Genomic DNA, 13,717 nt, shown 5'->3' with positions numbered 1-13,717 from the left:
TGGTTCTTTCTTCTGGAACAAACAAGTACTGTACACTAGTAAAATGACACTTTCCTCCGTTCAAATAGCGGTAACAATATCAACCTGGCCGTCGGTTTGCAATCGTCCAGGACCAGCACTTTTCTCCAGTTCAACGTAGGTTGATCGATCAACTTGACCTGATTGTTCTGTTCCCTCTCCTAGCTCAAACACGTGGTCCAGAGAAGGATTACAGGAATCCTGGTCAACCTTGACGATTAACCGTTCCCTTTCTATCGTCGGTTTCCAACTAACTGTATGAATTGAGAATTCATGGAGCAATGCAATTGTTAATCGTCAACCAAAACACTAGCATAAGCTTGCCGTCAACATCAGGAATGAGCACACAATGCTTCATGATTCGTGATTGTCTGTCAAAACAATAACAATAGCATTCTGCTAGTGCTAGTCGCTAATTCCACAGAAACAATATTTCACTAATCGTCTACATCGCAGGTAGACCTTTTCTTCAGACGTAGTGCTAGACAATTATGTATTCGCAGAAGAAAAGGGAAGGAAAACACAAATACAATCACTTCGGAAGTGCATATATCTACCAAGAAGTGCAGCTGTAAGTGTTACTACTAAATCCCGTTCTTCCAAATCGGCACAAATATTTTTTATGATCTCAAGCATATATTAGATCCTAGAATAATAGGCACATACACACTCATCTTTTAGCAGAGATTGCAGCAGCTGCCATAGCAACCTATGAATGCAAAAGTCACCATTTCAATTACCGAAGCCACAACACTACGTCCAAGGACATCTCAGGCAAGAAAGAGGCTGAAGAATTAGTAGCTGAGACGACCATCTCCATCATCCGTGGTAATGCTGATGGACGGCGACGTCACCGAAACATCCCTGCCCTCCGGCAGCGGCGACTGATCCACCGGTACGCTCTCGATCATCCTCACCACATCGGCCATGGAGGGCCTCTGCTCCGGCTGCTGCGCGACGCAGGCCAGCGCGACGTGCAGCATGGCCACCATCTCCTCCTCGATGTTCCTGTACCGGAGCAGCTCCACGTCGAACACCTCCGCCGTCCACTCCTCTCGCACCACGGACCGCACCCACTCGGGGAGGCTGACCGCCGCTACGCTCTTCTTGCCTCTCATCTGCACGTCGGCGTCGGGCAACGGCTGCAGGTGCTGCGCCGGCACCTTGCCGGTCAGCGCCTCCAGGACGAGCACGCCGAAGCTGTAGACGTCGGCCTCCTGGGAGAGCCGCTTGTTATCCGACTGCTCGGGGGCCATGTAACCTCCGAGACGGGCGATGGCGTGCGCGGGGCTGAGTAGAAGAGCGAGGCCGAAGTCCGCGACGCGGGCGGCGCCGTCCTTGTCGAGCAGGACGTTGGAGGACTTGATGTTTCCGTGCGGTACGCTGGACATGCGGTACTCCCGGTGGATGCATGCCAGCCCGCGCGCCGCGCCGAGCAACAGCCTCACCCTCGTCGTCCAGTCCAATGGCGACTCTCCCGACATCTGGTGCCCTGAATCAGTCAAGCAGACAGTTGCAAGAACGTCCGTGTCAGGTTCATGTCGATCGCGCAACGACAATGCCATGTGACTGCAAGATTGCAGGAGATGGTACCGTGGAGGCAATCGTGGAGGTTGCCGCTGGGGAGGTAGTCGTAGATGAGGAGTTTCTCCTGCTTGGCGTAGTAGAAGGACCTGAGAGGAACGAGGTGTGGGTGGCGGAGGCGGCCGATGAGGTCCATGTACCGGTGGAACTCCTCGCGCGGGCAGGGGTTGGTGTCGCGCAGCCGCTTCACGGCGACCATGCGACCGTCCCCGAGCACCGCTCGGTACACAGTGCCCAGGCTGCCTCTGCCAACCATCTCCGCCGACGCGCGCAGCAGCTCCTCCAGCTCGAACCTGCTCCTCCTCTGCTGGTGCAACGTCGACGTTAAGCCGCCCCTAGCCCTCCTCTCGGAGCTGCTATCGCTGCCTCCGTCGTCGTCGTCGTCGTCTTCGCCGCACTCCCCGTTCACCCCGAAAAATACCAGCTTGCTGCGCGCCCCGTCGCTGTCCCCGCCGTCGCTGCATCTGCCTACACTGCCCGGACGAGCCGGTTGCTTCACCTTGAGGTGGCCGAAAAGCTCGCCGTCTCCGTCCTCCAGGCCGACACGGCCGCGTCTCTTCCTCTTCTTGGCTGGCTCACTGCCGCTGCCTTGACTGCAGCAGCAACACGCTACTAGCAGTGACATCAGAGCGCAAACGAACAGAGCATTGCCGACCGCGATGCCGGCAATTGCGCCGGTGCTCAAGCCCCCCTTGCCAGCCCCATTGAGCGACTCCGGTGTGGCTAATGCTGGTGAAGACGAAGCAACGGAAGACGAGGACGCCGCCGCCGGGTTGGACGGCACCACGGACTGCGACGACGAGGAAGGCACGGAAGAAGGCGACGTCGGGGCGGGCTCGTGCGGCAGGAAAGAACAGGGCGGCAGCGACGGCGCGGGCCCGCAGAGGCCGGCATTGCCGGCGAAGGAGGCGAGGCCGAACTTGGCGCGCATGGCGTCGGGCACCCGGCCGGAGAGCTGATTGTTGGAGGCGTTGAACTCGGCGAGGCGGGGGAGCGGGGCGGAGATGTCCGGGAGGAGGCCGGTGAGGAGGTTGTCCTGGAGCTTGAGCGTGAGGAGGCCGGTGAGGTTGACGAGCGCGGCCGCCGGGATGGGTCCGCGCAGGCTGTTGTCGGCGAGGTCTACACGGATGAGGCGGGGGAGGCGCTTGATGGCGGCCGGGATGGCGCCGGAGAGGTCGTTGTGGGAGAGGTCGAGCAGCACAAGGTTGGGGACGCCAAGGAGGAGCTTGTCGAGCGTGCCATTGAGGCGGTTGCCGCGGAGGTCGAGCGCGCGGAGCTCGCCGAGGTGGGAGAGCGGGTCGAGTGGGCCCCGCAGGTCGAGCGACGGAAGGGAGAGCGAGGTGACGCGGCGGCTGTCGGCGGAGCAGCTCACACCGGTCCAGCGGCCGGCGCAGGCGTCGCCAGTGCTCCAGTTGGCAGCCAGGATGCCGTGGGCGTCGGCACCGTGGCGGAAGATGGTGAGCACGTCCGTGTCGCTCGGCTTCACCTCCGGCTCCGGCTCCAGCTGCCGCACCGCCGCTGCTGTCGCCGGCATTGTCAAGCTCAAGCACGCCAAGAACCCCATGAAATGCAGCAGGTACTGCACAGCCATTGTTGTTGTTGGGCAACTGCAAGTATGGTTGGTGCAATGGTGCTAGTAGAAGATCGGCATGGACGGAAAGGGAGGAATCACTCGATCAAAGCCATGATCTTGGCTGCTCCATCAATCTGCATTGGGACAAGAGAACTTCCGTGCTTTCTCTCCCGTGCAACTTTTGACTTTTGAAATCGGGTGATGTTTGAACTGGGACCTCTTCACTCTATTGTTTTGTTTCGGTAGCTCATAGATGATGGAAAGAAATTCTATAGGATTAGATCATTCAAAAGACCTCTCTGCTAACCGTTAAATCAAATAAAGGACGACAAAGTCTCACTGAAATCTTTAAGTAAAAAGTCCTATAAAATTTCCTCCTTATACCAATCCAGCCTAACTGTCAGGTCGTCAGTACCGGATGCTTCCGCTTTTCGCTTTTGCTCTGTTTGTCTGGCCACAGGCCCGTGTGTCAGCGGTGACATGCAGTTAGTAGATCTCTCCTGACTCCTGGTACACACAGAGCGACCTTCACACTCTCATATAGAAGTAGAGTTCAGATATCAAAGCAAAGCTATTCAGTAAAAACTAATTTCCCGCAAAAAATTTTTGATTTAAGTCCAGTAACGACGGTTGAATCCATGTAATTAAAAGGATGCAAGATTAGTGGGAGACATAAGTACCCATGCTGCAGTTCTTAGTGGTTGTTTGGCTGATGATGGTGGATTGGTGATGGTTGTGAATATGCAACACTCACTACTCCTAGCAGTGATCTTACCTCATGGGCACAGGAGGGTCGAATCATTATCCCTTTGGCCAGCGTGAAGAAAGGACCGGTAGATGTTTCGCTTTTGCTTTCCTTTGGCCTCTTCTTTTCACGCTCGCCTTCTCAAGTACTCATCCCATCCCCTTCTTCCGCAATTAACTACAGTGGCACAAATTGGACAAAATAGCAGCAGAATGTCTCGATGTGAAGTTGTGAACCAAGTCAGTAATGAAACAAGACGGATATTACTGTACAAGAGAAAGGCATATGTCTGAAAATATATATATATATTTTTTTTGCCAGAGAAGCTCCGTCCAATTCCTACCAAGAGTAAGTAAACATGACAACGTAAATGGAATTCTTTCTCCAAGGAAAAAGAAAAGGTAAATGCAATGTGCAATCAGGATTCATGAGTAGTTTTTCTTGCTGCGCGTCGTTTATCAAGGAAACAAATTATCAAATGTCACATAAAAAACAGTTCTGAAGAACCGAGCAATAGCTCGGTTAGTAAAGATTTTAGTTGAGAGATCGTCCGCCCAGACTCATATGTCATATGACTATCTCTCTAAAGAGTTTGGTATTTTTCTTTCTTGAGACAAAGTCAGGGGTGTCTTCTCCCCCATGGTCCATTTTTTTTAGACAAGCAGTTGCAGAGTTTGGGCACACACATCAAGTATCGGTTGCTAATATAAATTCATCTGCATATAACTCAAAAGTTTAGGGAGAGTTATCCGTCCTGATTTGACAAGGTCAATTCCAAAACCCAAAATATTGATGTCAATCCAGCCTAATTAATTCATACATAACAGCCGATTTCCAAAGTTTATTCTTATTGATGACTGGAGTATAAGCTAGTTCTCAGGGGATAACTTTGAAGATTTGAGACGCAACTCATCTGTTCTCTTAGTACCATTAGCAAGTTCCTCCTGCAACAAAGAAAACACCGATGTCTATTAGTATCTGAAAGAAAGTGGTCATGGTTGAGTTAAAATCAAATACATCAAAAGCATATTGGGCAACAAAAAATCAACAAAGAAATGTCATATGCGAAACACAACTTGTATACGATCGAATTAATTACTGACTGCGGATGGCTCGCATTTACTTTTCATACATTAATTTGTATCTCAAGCATTAAATTTAACACAAACGTAAGATAGGACATCATAGAATTCTGATTGTGCCCTTGACAAGTTAAAATTTGTCAGACAAATTGATGATACAAGTGAGGTTTACTGAACCAAAAGTGTGTTACTAAGGTGATAACCACAAACTGAAAGGGTGCAATGCCCAAGCAGTGCAAGTATTACCCAAAAAAAAAACTATTTAAAAGGTCTAGAGAATCCACGTAGTGTAGTGCACTAGTGTCATACTTTCTGGGGGGTTCAAAATATATTCCAGACAACAGTCTATATGTTCCAAGGTTATGCTTAATGCCTTAAAATACTCGGGATACCGAAAAATGGAATACCGAACAGTCTGAACTCTAAAATGCAACCTATATCGCATGCCTTTTGGCTGCAAGTTGTAATCCTACTCTCGGAAAGCTCAAAAAATTATCTTACATAAGTTGCTAAATTTTCTGATATAAGTTGATTGTTCACTTAAAAAATAAGTTGCTAAATTTTCCGAACAGTCTGAACTCTGAAATGCAGCCTATATGTTGATCGTTCACTTAAACCTTCTTTCCCGGGCATTTAATCAAGAGTTGAAGGACCTGATCTATTGGCCATTGCAAACCCTCCACTTACGCCAGATCAGCTATTTCCTTACCAATGACGTACTAAGGTTTTATCTGTGATTTCAGCAGAACTCGTACTGTTATCTAATTGGTGTGTCTACTAGACCTCACTAGTTGAGCCATTTACTTCAGGAATTTAGTGTCCAGGGCTTGGTGCAAAGATTGCATACAGAAGGCTTATCCAAATATGCAAAAGTTCATTGACATTTTACTGGTCTATGTATACATGATGGTGGGTGCTAAAATTTCAAGCTTGTGAAGCTTGGATCTTCTGAACTCCAAAAGTCATCGCATCATTTTACAGCAAGTTGTGCCTTTACTGTGGAGCTCTGCAATTCTGTAATGCACAGGATCTAGAGTTACAGTATAACTATTTGGGACTTGGAATCATTGGGCTCCAAGAAAATAGTGCATGGTTTTGAGCATGTTATACGGTCACTCTGAATGGCTAGGAACAATATTTTAGCCTTTCATTCAAAACAGTCTAAAGAACACTACATACATATGTAAGCACCTCATCTATTTAAGTTGCCTATTTGAATACGTTTTCTGACACCCCCCAAGGCACACACGCAGTAGAATGTTAAATATACTACAATCTCATAACTTGCAGGCTGCACACTTTCCGGTTACTAACACATAATTTAAAACTTGCAACAAAGATATTGTTCTGTAATGAAACCAATCGCTCGGTAGCATTGGGGCAGGTGTTGGAAGGAAAAAACATCCAACATGTCATCCTTGCATTGGATGTTATATTTCAATTTACACATCCTCAGTGTTACTGAACATATTTTCTCTTTTGTTGTAATAAATTTAGTGTTCGTGACAGTTGGCTATTTTATAATGAGTTGAAATGCCAGATCAACAAGAATCCAACTGACCTCACAGCATTCAGCCTCAAAGAGGTGTAGTTTGGGTGAAAGCATCCAGAATTTTCTCTTCAAGTTTATCTTCAGCAACCCACATACCGCTCTTCTTGCGCAAGAGCTCCTTGTGCCCCGCCTTCTTCTGCTCCTTGAGCTTCTCCTTTTTCCTCCAGCTCTCCAGCTTCTCAGCTCTTTCTTTCATCTGCAGGTTATCTGATTTCAGTTACATGTTTACAGAAGAAGAAAAAAAATGCATCTTGCATGCTTCTGAACTGAAATTAACAAGGTGAAACAGGCAATGCTATGAATCTGTTGGTGTATAGAATAGGGTCCTCTGTTTTGAGGGCTCACATCAGCTAATATTCAGTTGGCAGACGATTTTTTCTCGGATCAGGGTCCCACCGCACAATCAGTCTGCATCTTTACGACCAAGATCCTAGAGATTCCACTCAAGCGTTTTTCTTCTCTAGGCACTCCTTCCCAATGGACAGGCTGTGGTCGACGTAGTAGTGCTATGCCTTGTCTCGTAGCGTTAAATGTTACAGGACAGATTCATATGTGTGTCAGGCTGTTTCACAGGCGTGCGCACGAGACTGGTGATGGGACGGGACGTACCAGCTGACCAAGGTGGCGTAAGTGTGGAGGTGTCTAGCGGATAGGATGAACTCGGCTGCTTCATCGGAACAAAAAGGGGCACGTGCGCCACAAGGGGTGGGGTTTAGCTAAGATATGGATCAGTAGAAAAAAAAACTCATTTGTAAGTTCTCTTTCTCTCTAGTATATAAAGAGGGGAAAACCCGGTTTGTAAGGAGGAGGGGAAAAAACTCATCTGTAGTCAGTTCACAAACTCCAATAATAAAATACATAACACGTAGGGTTGTTATTCTGAGAGATATGAACCGGAATAATCCATGTATTCTTGAGTTCATCACAAACATACGTACACCGTAAACGTTGTTCACTTGTCACTCGACCGATACATCGAAATCATTGTCAGAAACTAACTCTTGACAGAATCACTACCGAAATGTCACTTAATCTGAAACTAATATAGCAACTAACTAATGGTAAGACTCGCACTCTAAGAAGTCCGAACAGAGGAGGCAATTCATCAAACAAGTTGTGTGTAATGATGAACAGGGCAATGAGTAGCAGAACGACGAGCAAGAGAGGGAAGGGGAATGAGAACGGGACCAGAAATTACAAGAGCATGGCGGAAGTCTTGCTCACAGGTGTCCTCGGCGCGGGCCTCTGTCTTGCGCTGTCGCTCTTGTCCCATACAAAATTTTGTTACAAACTAATCCATATATAACATATGATAAAAAATAATCAATTTTAAAAATATTATCAAATATTGATTAATTTTAGGATATATAATTAATTTTCCAGTGGGCGCTGCAGGAATAGGCGATCTGAGCAAAAGGCAGACCGGGCCGCTTCGGATGCGTTGGCCCAGGATCACATCATGCTAGGACACACTTTTGATTCTTGTAGCAAAATATACCAATGTTGACCTTTTTACCCAAGGCGCGAAAAGCTTAAATAAAGTTTTATACATGTGTTCTCAACATCATAATAATTCAAATTTCTCAAACCTTCCTGTGCATCTTTAACTTCCTTTTCTTTCTTTTGTTGTGCCTAAACCCTTTTTATCCCACTCCGAGTTTACATAACCAACTCTTGCTGGAAGTTTCAAGAAACATTATCGAATTAAAAGGCGCACTACAAATGCTATCTTCTCCAAAACTCCACATCTATCGCCCATTCGCACCGGCAAGCGCCGAGTGGCACGAAGGAGAATAATCATTTTTTTCAGACTGAAAAAAGAATGGAGGCTATAGATCAAGCATAGCAATAGACACTCTGAGAAAGAGGCACTTCTTCTTCTTCTTCTTTTCGAAGGAGAAAGAGGCACTTCTACCTGAAAAGACGAGCACAAAGAATGCAAGGTAATACGATTACATGCATATGGTTTTTCAGACGGCAAAAATCTAAAAATAAACGACGATGATCGTATTTGCTGAAATAGATAATATATTACTGTATTTATAAATTTATTTATCGAAAATTCATTTTCGATATAACGTGCACCAAAAAAGGTAGAAATAGCCTATATTTAGCATCTCATGTGCCGAATATGGTACTGTGCACCATATTCGGCACATGAGGCACCATATTCGACATATGAGGTGCCAAATACGGGTGATTTTCGGCACCTTATATGCCGAATATGATGCACAGTGCTATAATTAGCATATGAGATGTTGAATATAGGCTGGTCCCACCTTTTTCGGTGCACGGTGTAATAAAAATAGATTTTCTATAAATGAGGTACCGAATACGTATGCTAAATTTATAAATACGGTAACATATTGTCTATTTTGATAAATACGGTCGCGTATGTTATCTATTTTTGGATTTTTTTTCCTTTTTCAGACCCATATGAGGGGCCGTGAGGGGCGGCGGCCAGGCGGACAAAGCGACGACGCTGGTCACTCACACATGGGCTAGTGGCACATGGGTGCAGATGGTCTCACGGGCATAGGTGGGGATGGGGATTAGGAGAGCTGGGAGAGCTAGGGTTGGAGGCGGGGTGTGTTGTGTGGGTCGGGCTGAATTGGGTCGGTGTGTGTGCACCGGCTTACAGGCAGAGGCGCGGGTGCCAATTCAAAAAATTCCAAAATTTTTAGCCGGCACCAAAATTAATCGAGCCCAACCGGTAAACAGAAAAATTAGGTTTATCGGTATCTCTATCAGCGATAACTTTTTCCCTGAGCTCACCTTCATGCCAGAAGCACCGTTCTCCTTAGCCAGGAGTAATTCTCGGAGCTGAGGAAGCTCCAAATCATCACCATGTCCATCCTCAAACACGACACCATACACCCCAGGAGTGCTATCATAGGATGCAACCTTCCCAATAAGAATCCTTTCATGCCCTGAAGTGGTCCGGCCAATGTAGCACCCCACCAAGCATCCCCCCACCTGATCTTTGACCTGAAGGCCGCCAGCAGGTGTGGTGGGCTCTTGATTCGCCACTCTGCCCTCACCTTCCTCCATCTTTCGAGAAACATTATCGAATTAAAAGGCGCACTACAAATGCTATCTTCTCCAAACTCCACATCTATCGCCCATTCGCACCGGCAAGCGCCGAGTGGCACGAAGGAGAATAATCATTTTTTTCAGACTGAAAAAAGAACGGTGGCTATAGATCAAGCATAGCAATAGACACTCTGAGAAAGAGGCACTTCTTCTTTTTGCGAAGGAGAAAGAGGCACTTCTACCTGAAAAGACGAGCAGAAAGAATGCAAGGTAATACGATTACATGCATATGGTTTTTCAGACCCATATACCATGTTGCTAACAGCATCCTAGCTCTAAAACTCCCCAAAAATAAACCGCCTAAAGAATGGAAAATGGCCTTCGCCGACCCATCCTTTAATATGTACACTGTAAACTCTGCAGCAGTCATTGCTAGTCTAAACGTATGATGGTTAAAATTATGTCAAATAACCAACCTCAACCTCCGAACGATCGCTAGCACTGCATACCATCAGTTTCATGAAAACAATTTCGTCCAGATTCCTCAGTGCGCTTCACGATACATCTTCCACCTAGACAGAAAGCATGCTCAGGAACCATAAACCAAACTCTTGTTCACAGAGATCTGGTGGGAATCTAAATGGAATGTAGTTGTGTTTACCTGCCATAACAATTAGCAGCTTCTACTCTGCGAGTCCTGTAACAAATGTTATGAAAGTTCAGAAGTTCATCGCCACTCCCGGCAAGCACCACAACTCCAATTGGCACTCTCAGCAGGCTGTACACTCTCCTCCCAAGATGAGCAATGCCGGTGTATGTGCAGGCCACAGACTGCACATTTGAGGTCAGGTGGCGGCTGATGGTTCTTGCACTTGTTACATGCTACCTCATCAGACGAGGGATCATTTGTTGGGAAGTTCATATTCGAAGAATCGTCTTCTACCATGAAAGCCATGCCATCGAAACTAACTCCTTGTCGATCAAAGCTTCTTCTGCAGTTACCATCACCTTGCAGACCAGTGGAAATTCCAAATGCATTATCAAGCTGCGTATCCTCAGCTTCAAGCAGCTCGGTGAATGAGAAATAAGTCTGGGGTTCAAATTCCTCTTACTATTGATGCAATGATACTAGTATTCGAGAAAAAGAAAAGGCTAGTCCGTTTCAGGCCGAACCAGGGCTAGCTTTATAAGGCTAACAGAATTATCGAACTGTTGTTTGGATATAAGGCTAACAGAACCCAGCGGCGCCCGAGGCCGTTGTCTTTAGCAAATATGTTTTTTTATGATTTAAATGAATAGCAGTTGCGAGAAAAAAATAGAAAATAAAAATAGTAATAAATAAGAAAGTTTATTTCATATGATGACAAATAAAGAATTATCTTATCTTTCGATGACAAATACGAAATTTTCTCGTGAATTTACATCCTAACCGATGATTTAGATGATAGTGTGGTCGACGACGGAGAGTAGGACGACAACACTGCAGGAGCATGAATGTCCATGCAAAGGTGTGAAAAGCGGGGAAAAAATCAACTGAAATTTGGCAAACAGCTTTAGCATATCCGTACAGGCAAAAATGTGTGCTTTTTGATTAGGGATGATAATTTATCCCGATTAATTATTTACTTGTAGGTAAATATTCAAATAGGATATGTTATGAGTAATATTTGGTACTCACTGGAATGTTCGTAAGCAGAAAATACAATCTAATGGGTAGACAGGTACGACTATGGATAAAAAGCGTACCTATACATGCGAACTCCTTTTACCCATAAAACTAGTCTGACATATAGACTCAATTCTCCAATCTTCCTATCTCCCTCTCCCTCTCACGTCCCCGTCTCCCTCCTCCTCTCCCTCTCCCCGGACCCTGATCCAGCAACTCATCGCTGCCTCCCTTTCCCCGTCTCCCTCTCCTCGGACCTTGATCCACCCAACTCGCCGCCGCCTCCCAACGACCTAGCCTCACCCAGCCACCCCACCCATCATCCCTCGCTGCCTCTCAGTCCCAGCTCTGCCCCAAGCCACCGTCACCTGCCTCGCCCCTCACCGCTGTTGCCCTGCGCATTTGGGTCCATTCCAGGACGGAGGTCCGCCACTAGCCCCGCCCCTCTCCGCCACTACCACGCGCCACGCGTATGGGATTCTAGGTCCACCGCGTCATACAACCCCAGCCAGCTGCCCTGCCCCGCCTCAATGCCTCGTTGCGCCGCTGCCCCGCCGCATTGCCCGTTGCTCCGCCACATCGCCCTGTCATGTCGCATCAACCTGCCCTGGCAAGCTCCACCCTGTCGCGTCGCGTCGCCTCGTGGGTAAACTAGTATACCTACGGGTGACTGTTACTCATAGACGACGGGTTTAGGGTCAGCTTTTCGCCCACAGGTATACCCATAGGCAGGTACAGGTATGGCTAAGCATTACTAGTACCCGTCATACCAGATTACCATCCATAGTTTTGAGTGTACAAGACACACACATACTTAAAAAAAACACCCTCACGTGCCCGTGTTCCCTACACATGTTAGAAATTTATGGAAGGTATCTAGGACCTTTACGGAGCACACTCTCTCTAGAAAATTGGTGTTGTAGACGAAGTATGAGAGGCGACGACCCTCTGAAAAAATTCAATGGTGACTATATGAAAGGTAAATATTTAGCATCTAGATATGGATGATAAATAATAGGAGATCAAATGTATTTCTAGAATATATGAAAAACAAATATTGGATGTATAGGTATGAAAGATAAATAATAGAATATTAAATATATTTTTGGAAGGAGAAACGATATCTAATTTTGTATAGTGACTGTTTAATCAACTTAGTGAACAATAAAGATCAATCAGATCTGTCATAACTCCTATATTTTATAGGAGTATAAATACAAATGCACACTTGTGTACTCCTGCAAATGATGGACACAAGTGCCGAGTATACGATTAAATCTGGTGGGCTGGATCAGTACGCACTCCTAGCCCGGCAAGAGTTGAGTCGTCTGGAAACTCAGCCCACAAAACTACCTCAGGCCTCAGACCATCAGCCCACTTTTAATCCACAGTGAGATCATACTGGTACCGCCACCGGGGCCCAGCCGGGGCCCACGACAACTGCAACTGCATCACGGACGACGCCCCACCGGCCACCGCACGGAGCCGGACGGCGACCTCGATCCCCTCGCGCTCTCAGCCACTACTCGCCGGTCTTGTCCAATGCCGGCGAATTCTTCCGGCTTCCTTTCCCGCTTCGCTAGACTGGCTCCTTCTCCTTCCCCGACCGCGGTTCCGGCATCTCACCTCCTCGGCCTGAGTGCTTATTATGTGTGTTGACTGTGGAGCATGATTCGTTTTTTAGAGGATGATGCAGAGTTGCAGGCACGCTGTACTGATTAAGCCCTTGCCTGCACGCTTTTTCGTCAAAAAAATGCGTCTCAGCAATGCGATTCCAAGCATTACATTTTGACATATCCTTATGTATTCATTTTTGTTCTCAACACTATGTTCTGTCTTCTGCTGTACTACTTGGCTGTAGATAATGCTTTCAGAATCGTAATTTGGGAGATGGGCCAATATGTGAGCCAGCTGAAATCATGATGGCAACATGTGCTATCCCTTTTCCAGACTACTCCGTAGCCTAGAGACGAGATAAGATAAACACATCTTTATAAAAAATAATACTAGTATGTCTTTACCGATGTTAACATGTGTGGAGGCATTGAACCATATAGATTAACGCAAGGGCTTCTCATGCATAGGCTAACTATATCTCTTCTGTTTGTTTATATTTTCCATCACATGTTGCTTGCATTGTGCATTACGGTATTACCTTCAGTGGTCACCCTAATGCCTCAGACCTCAACTACACGTAGACCAGTCTCTCATGATTTTGCTTAAGATCTAAGAGAAGATTAGTTTTGATCAATGGCAATTAACCATCAGGGTTGCTTGAATAAGTAGTCTGAAATCAGCCCCCGGAATCCTTGTTAGGTACCGTGTTGAAGTTACTTCTCATGGGAGGGGGATGTATTTTGGATGAGAATATCACAAAAGTTTTCTCTCTCCAATCTCCATTTTGCTTTACTTTGTAAATTTAGTCAGGTATCATGGTCAATAAAAGCTGCTATGCTGTGTCGGG

At 46.6% G+C, this 13,717-nt stretch overlaps 1 protein-coding gene across 1 annotated transcript; it reads right to left on the bottom strand.

The window, feature by feature from the left end:
• Positions 1-592: 592 nt before the first annotated feature.
• LOC133900561 (leucine-rich repeat receptor-like protein kinase PXC1) lies at positions 593-3,617 on the bottom strand. The gene is made up of 2 exons (XM_062341739.1): positions 1,612-3,617; positions 593-1,510 (listed from the first exon to the last, which is right to left on the bottom strand). Exons 1-2 carry the CDS (start codon positions 3,191-3,193, stop codon positions 813-815), a joined length of 2,280 nt encoding a protein of 759 aa, XP_062197723.1. The 5' UTR covers positions 3,194-3,617; the 3' UTR covers positions 593-812.
• Between the last annotated feature and the right edge of the window lie 10,100 nt (positions 3,618-13,717).

This window comes from Phragmites australis, chromosome 19 (genome assembly GCF_958298935.1).
Source record: "Phragmites australis chromosome 19, lpPhrAust1.1, whole genome shotgun sequence".
NCBI lineage: Eukaryota > Viridiplantae > Streptophyta > Magnoliopsida > Poales > Poaceae > Phragmites > Phragmites australis.
This window is presented reverse-complemented; position numbering and strand designations above follow the sequence as displayed.

What these genes read in the sequence shown, in the direction of transcription:
- LOC133900561 (XM_062341739.1), bottom strand. Translation starts at nt 3,193, where the DNA reads ATGGCTGTGCAGTACCTGCTGCATTTCATGGGGTTCTTGGCGTGCTTG. An exon ending in CCTCCACGATTGCCTCCACG is followed by an intron (nt 1,511 to 1,611) that starts GTACCATCTCCT and finishes TGACTGATTCAG; the next exon opens with GGCACCAGATGTCGGGAGAG.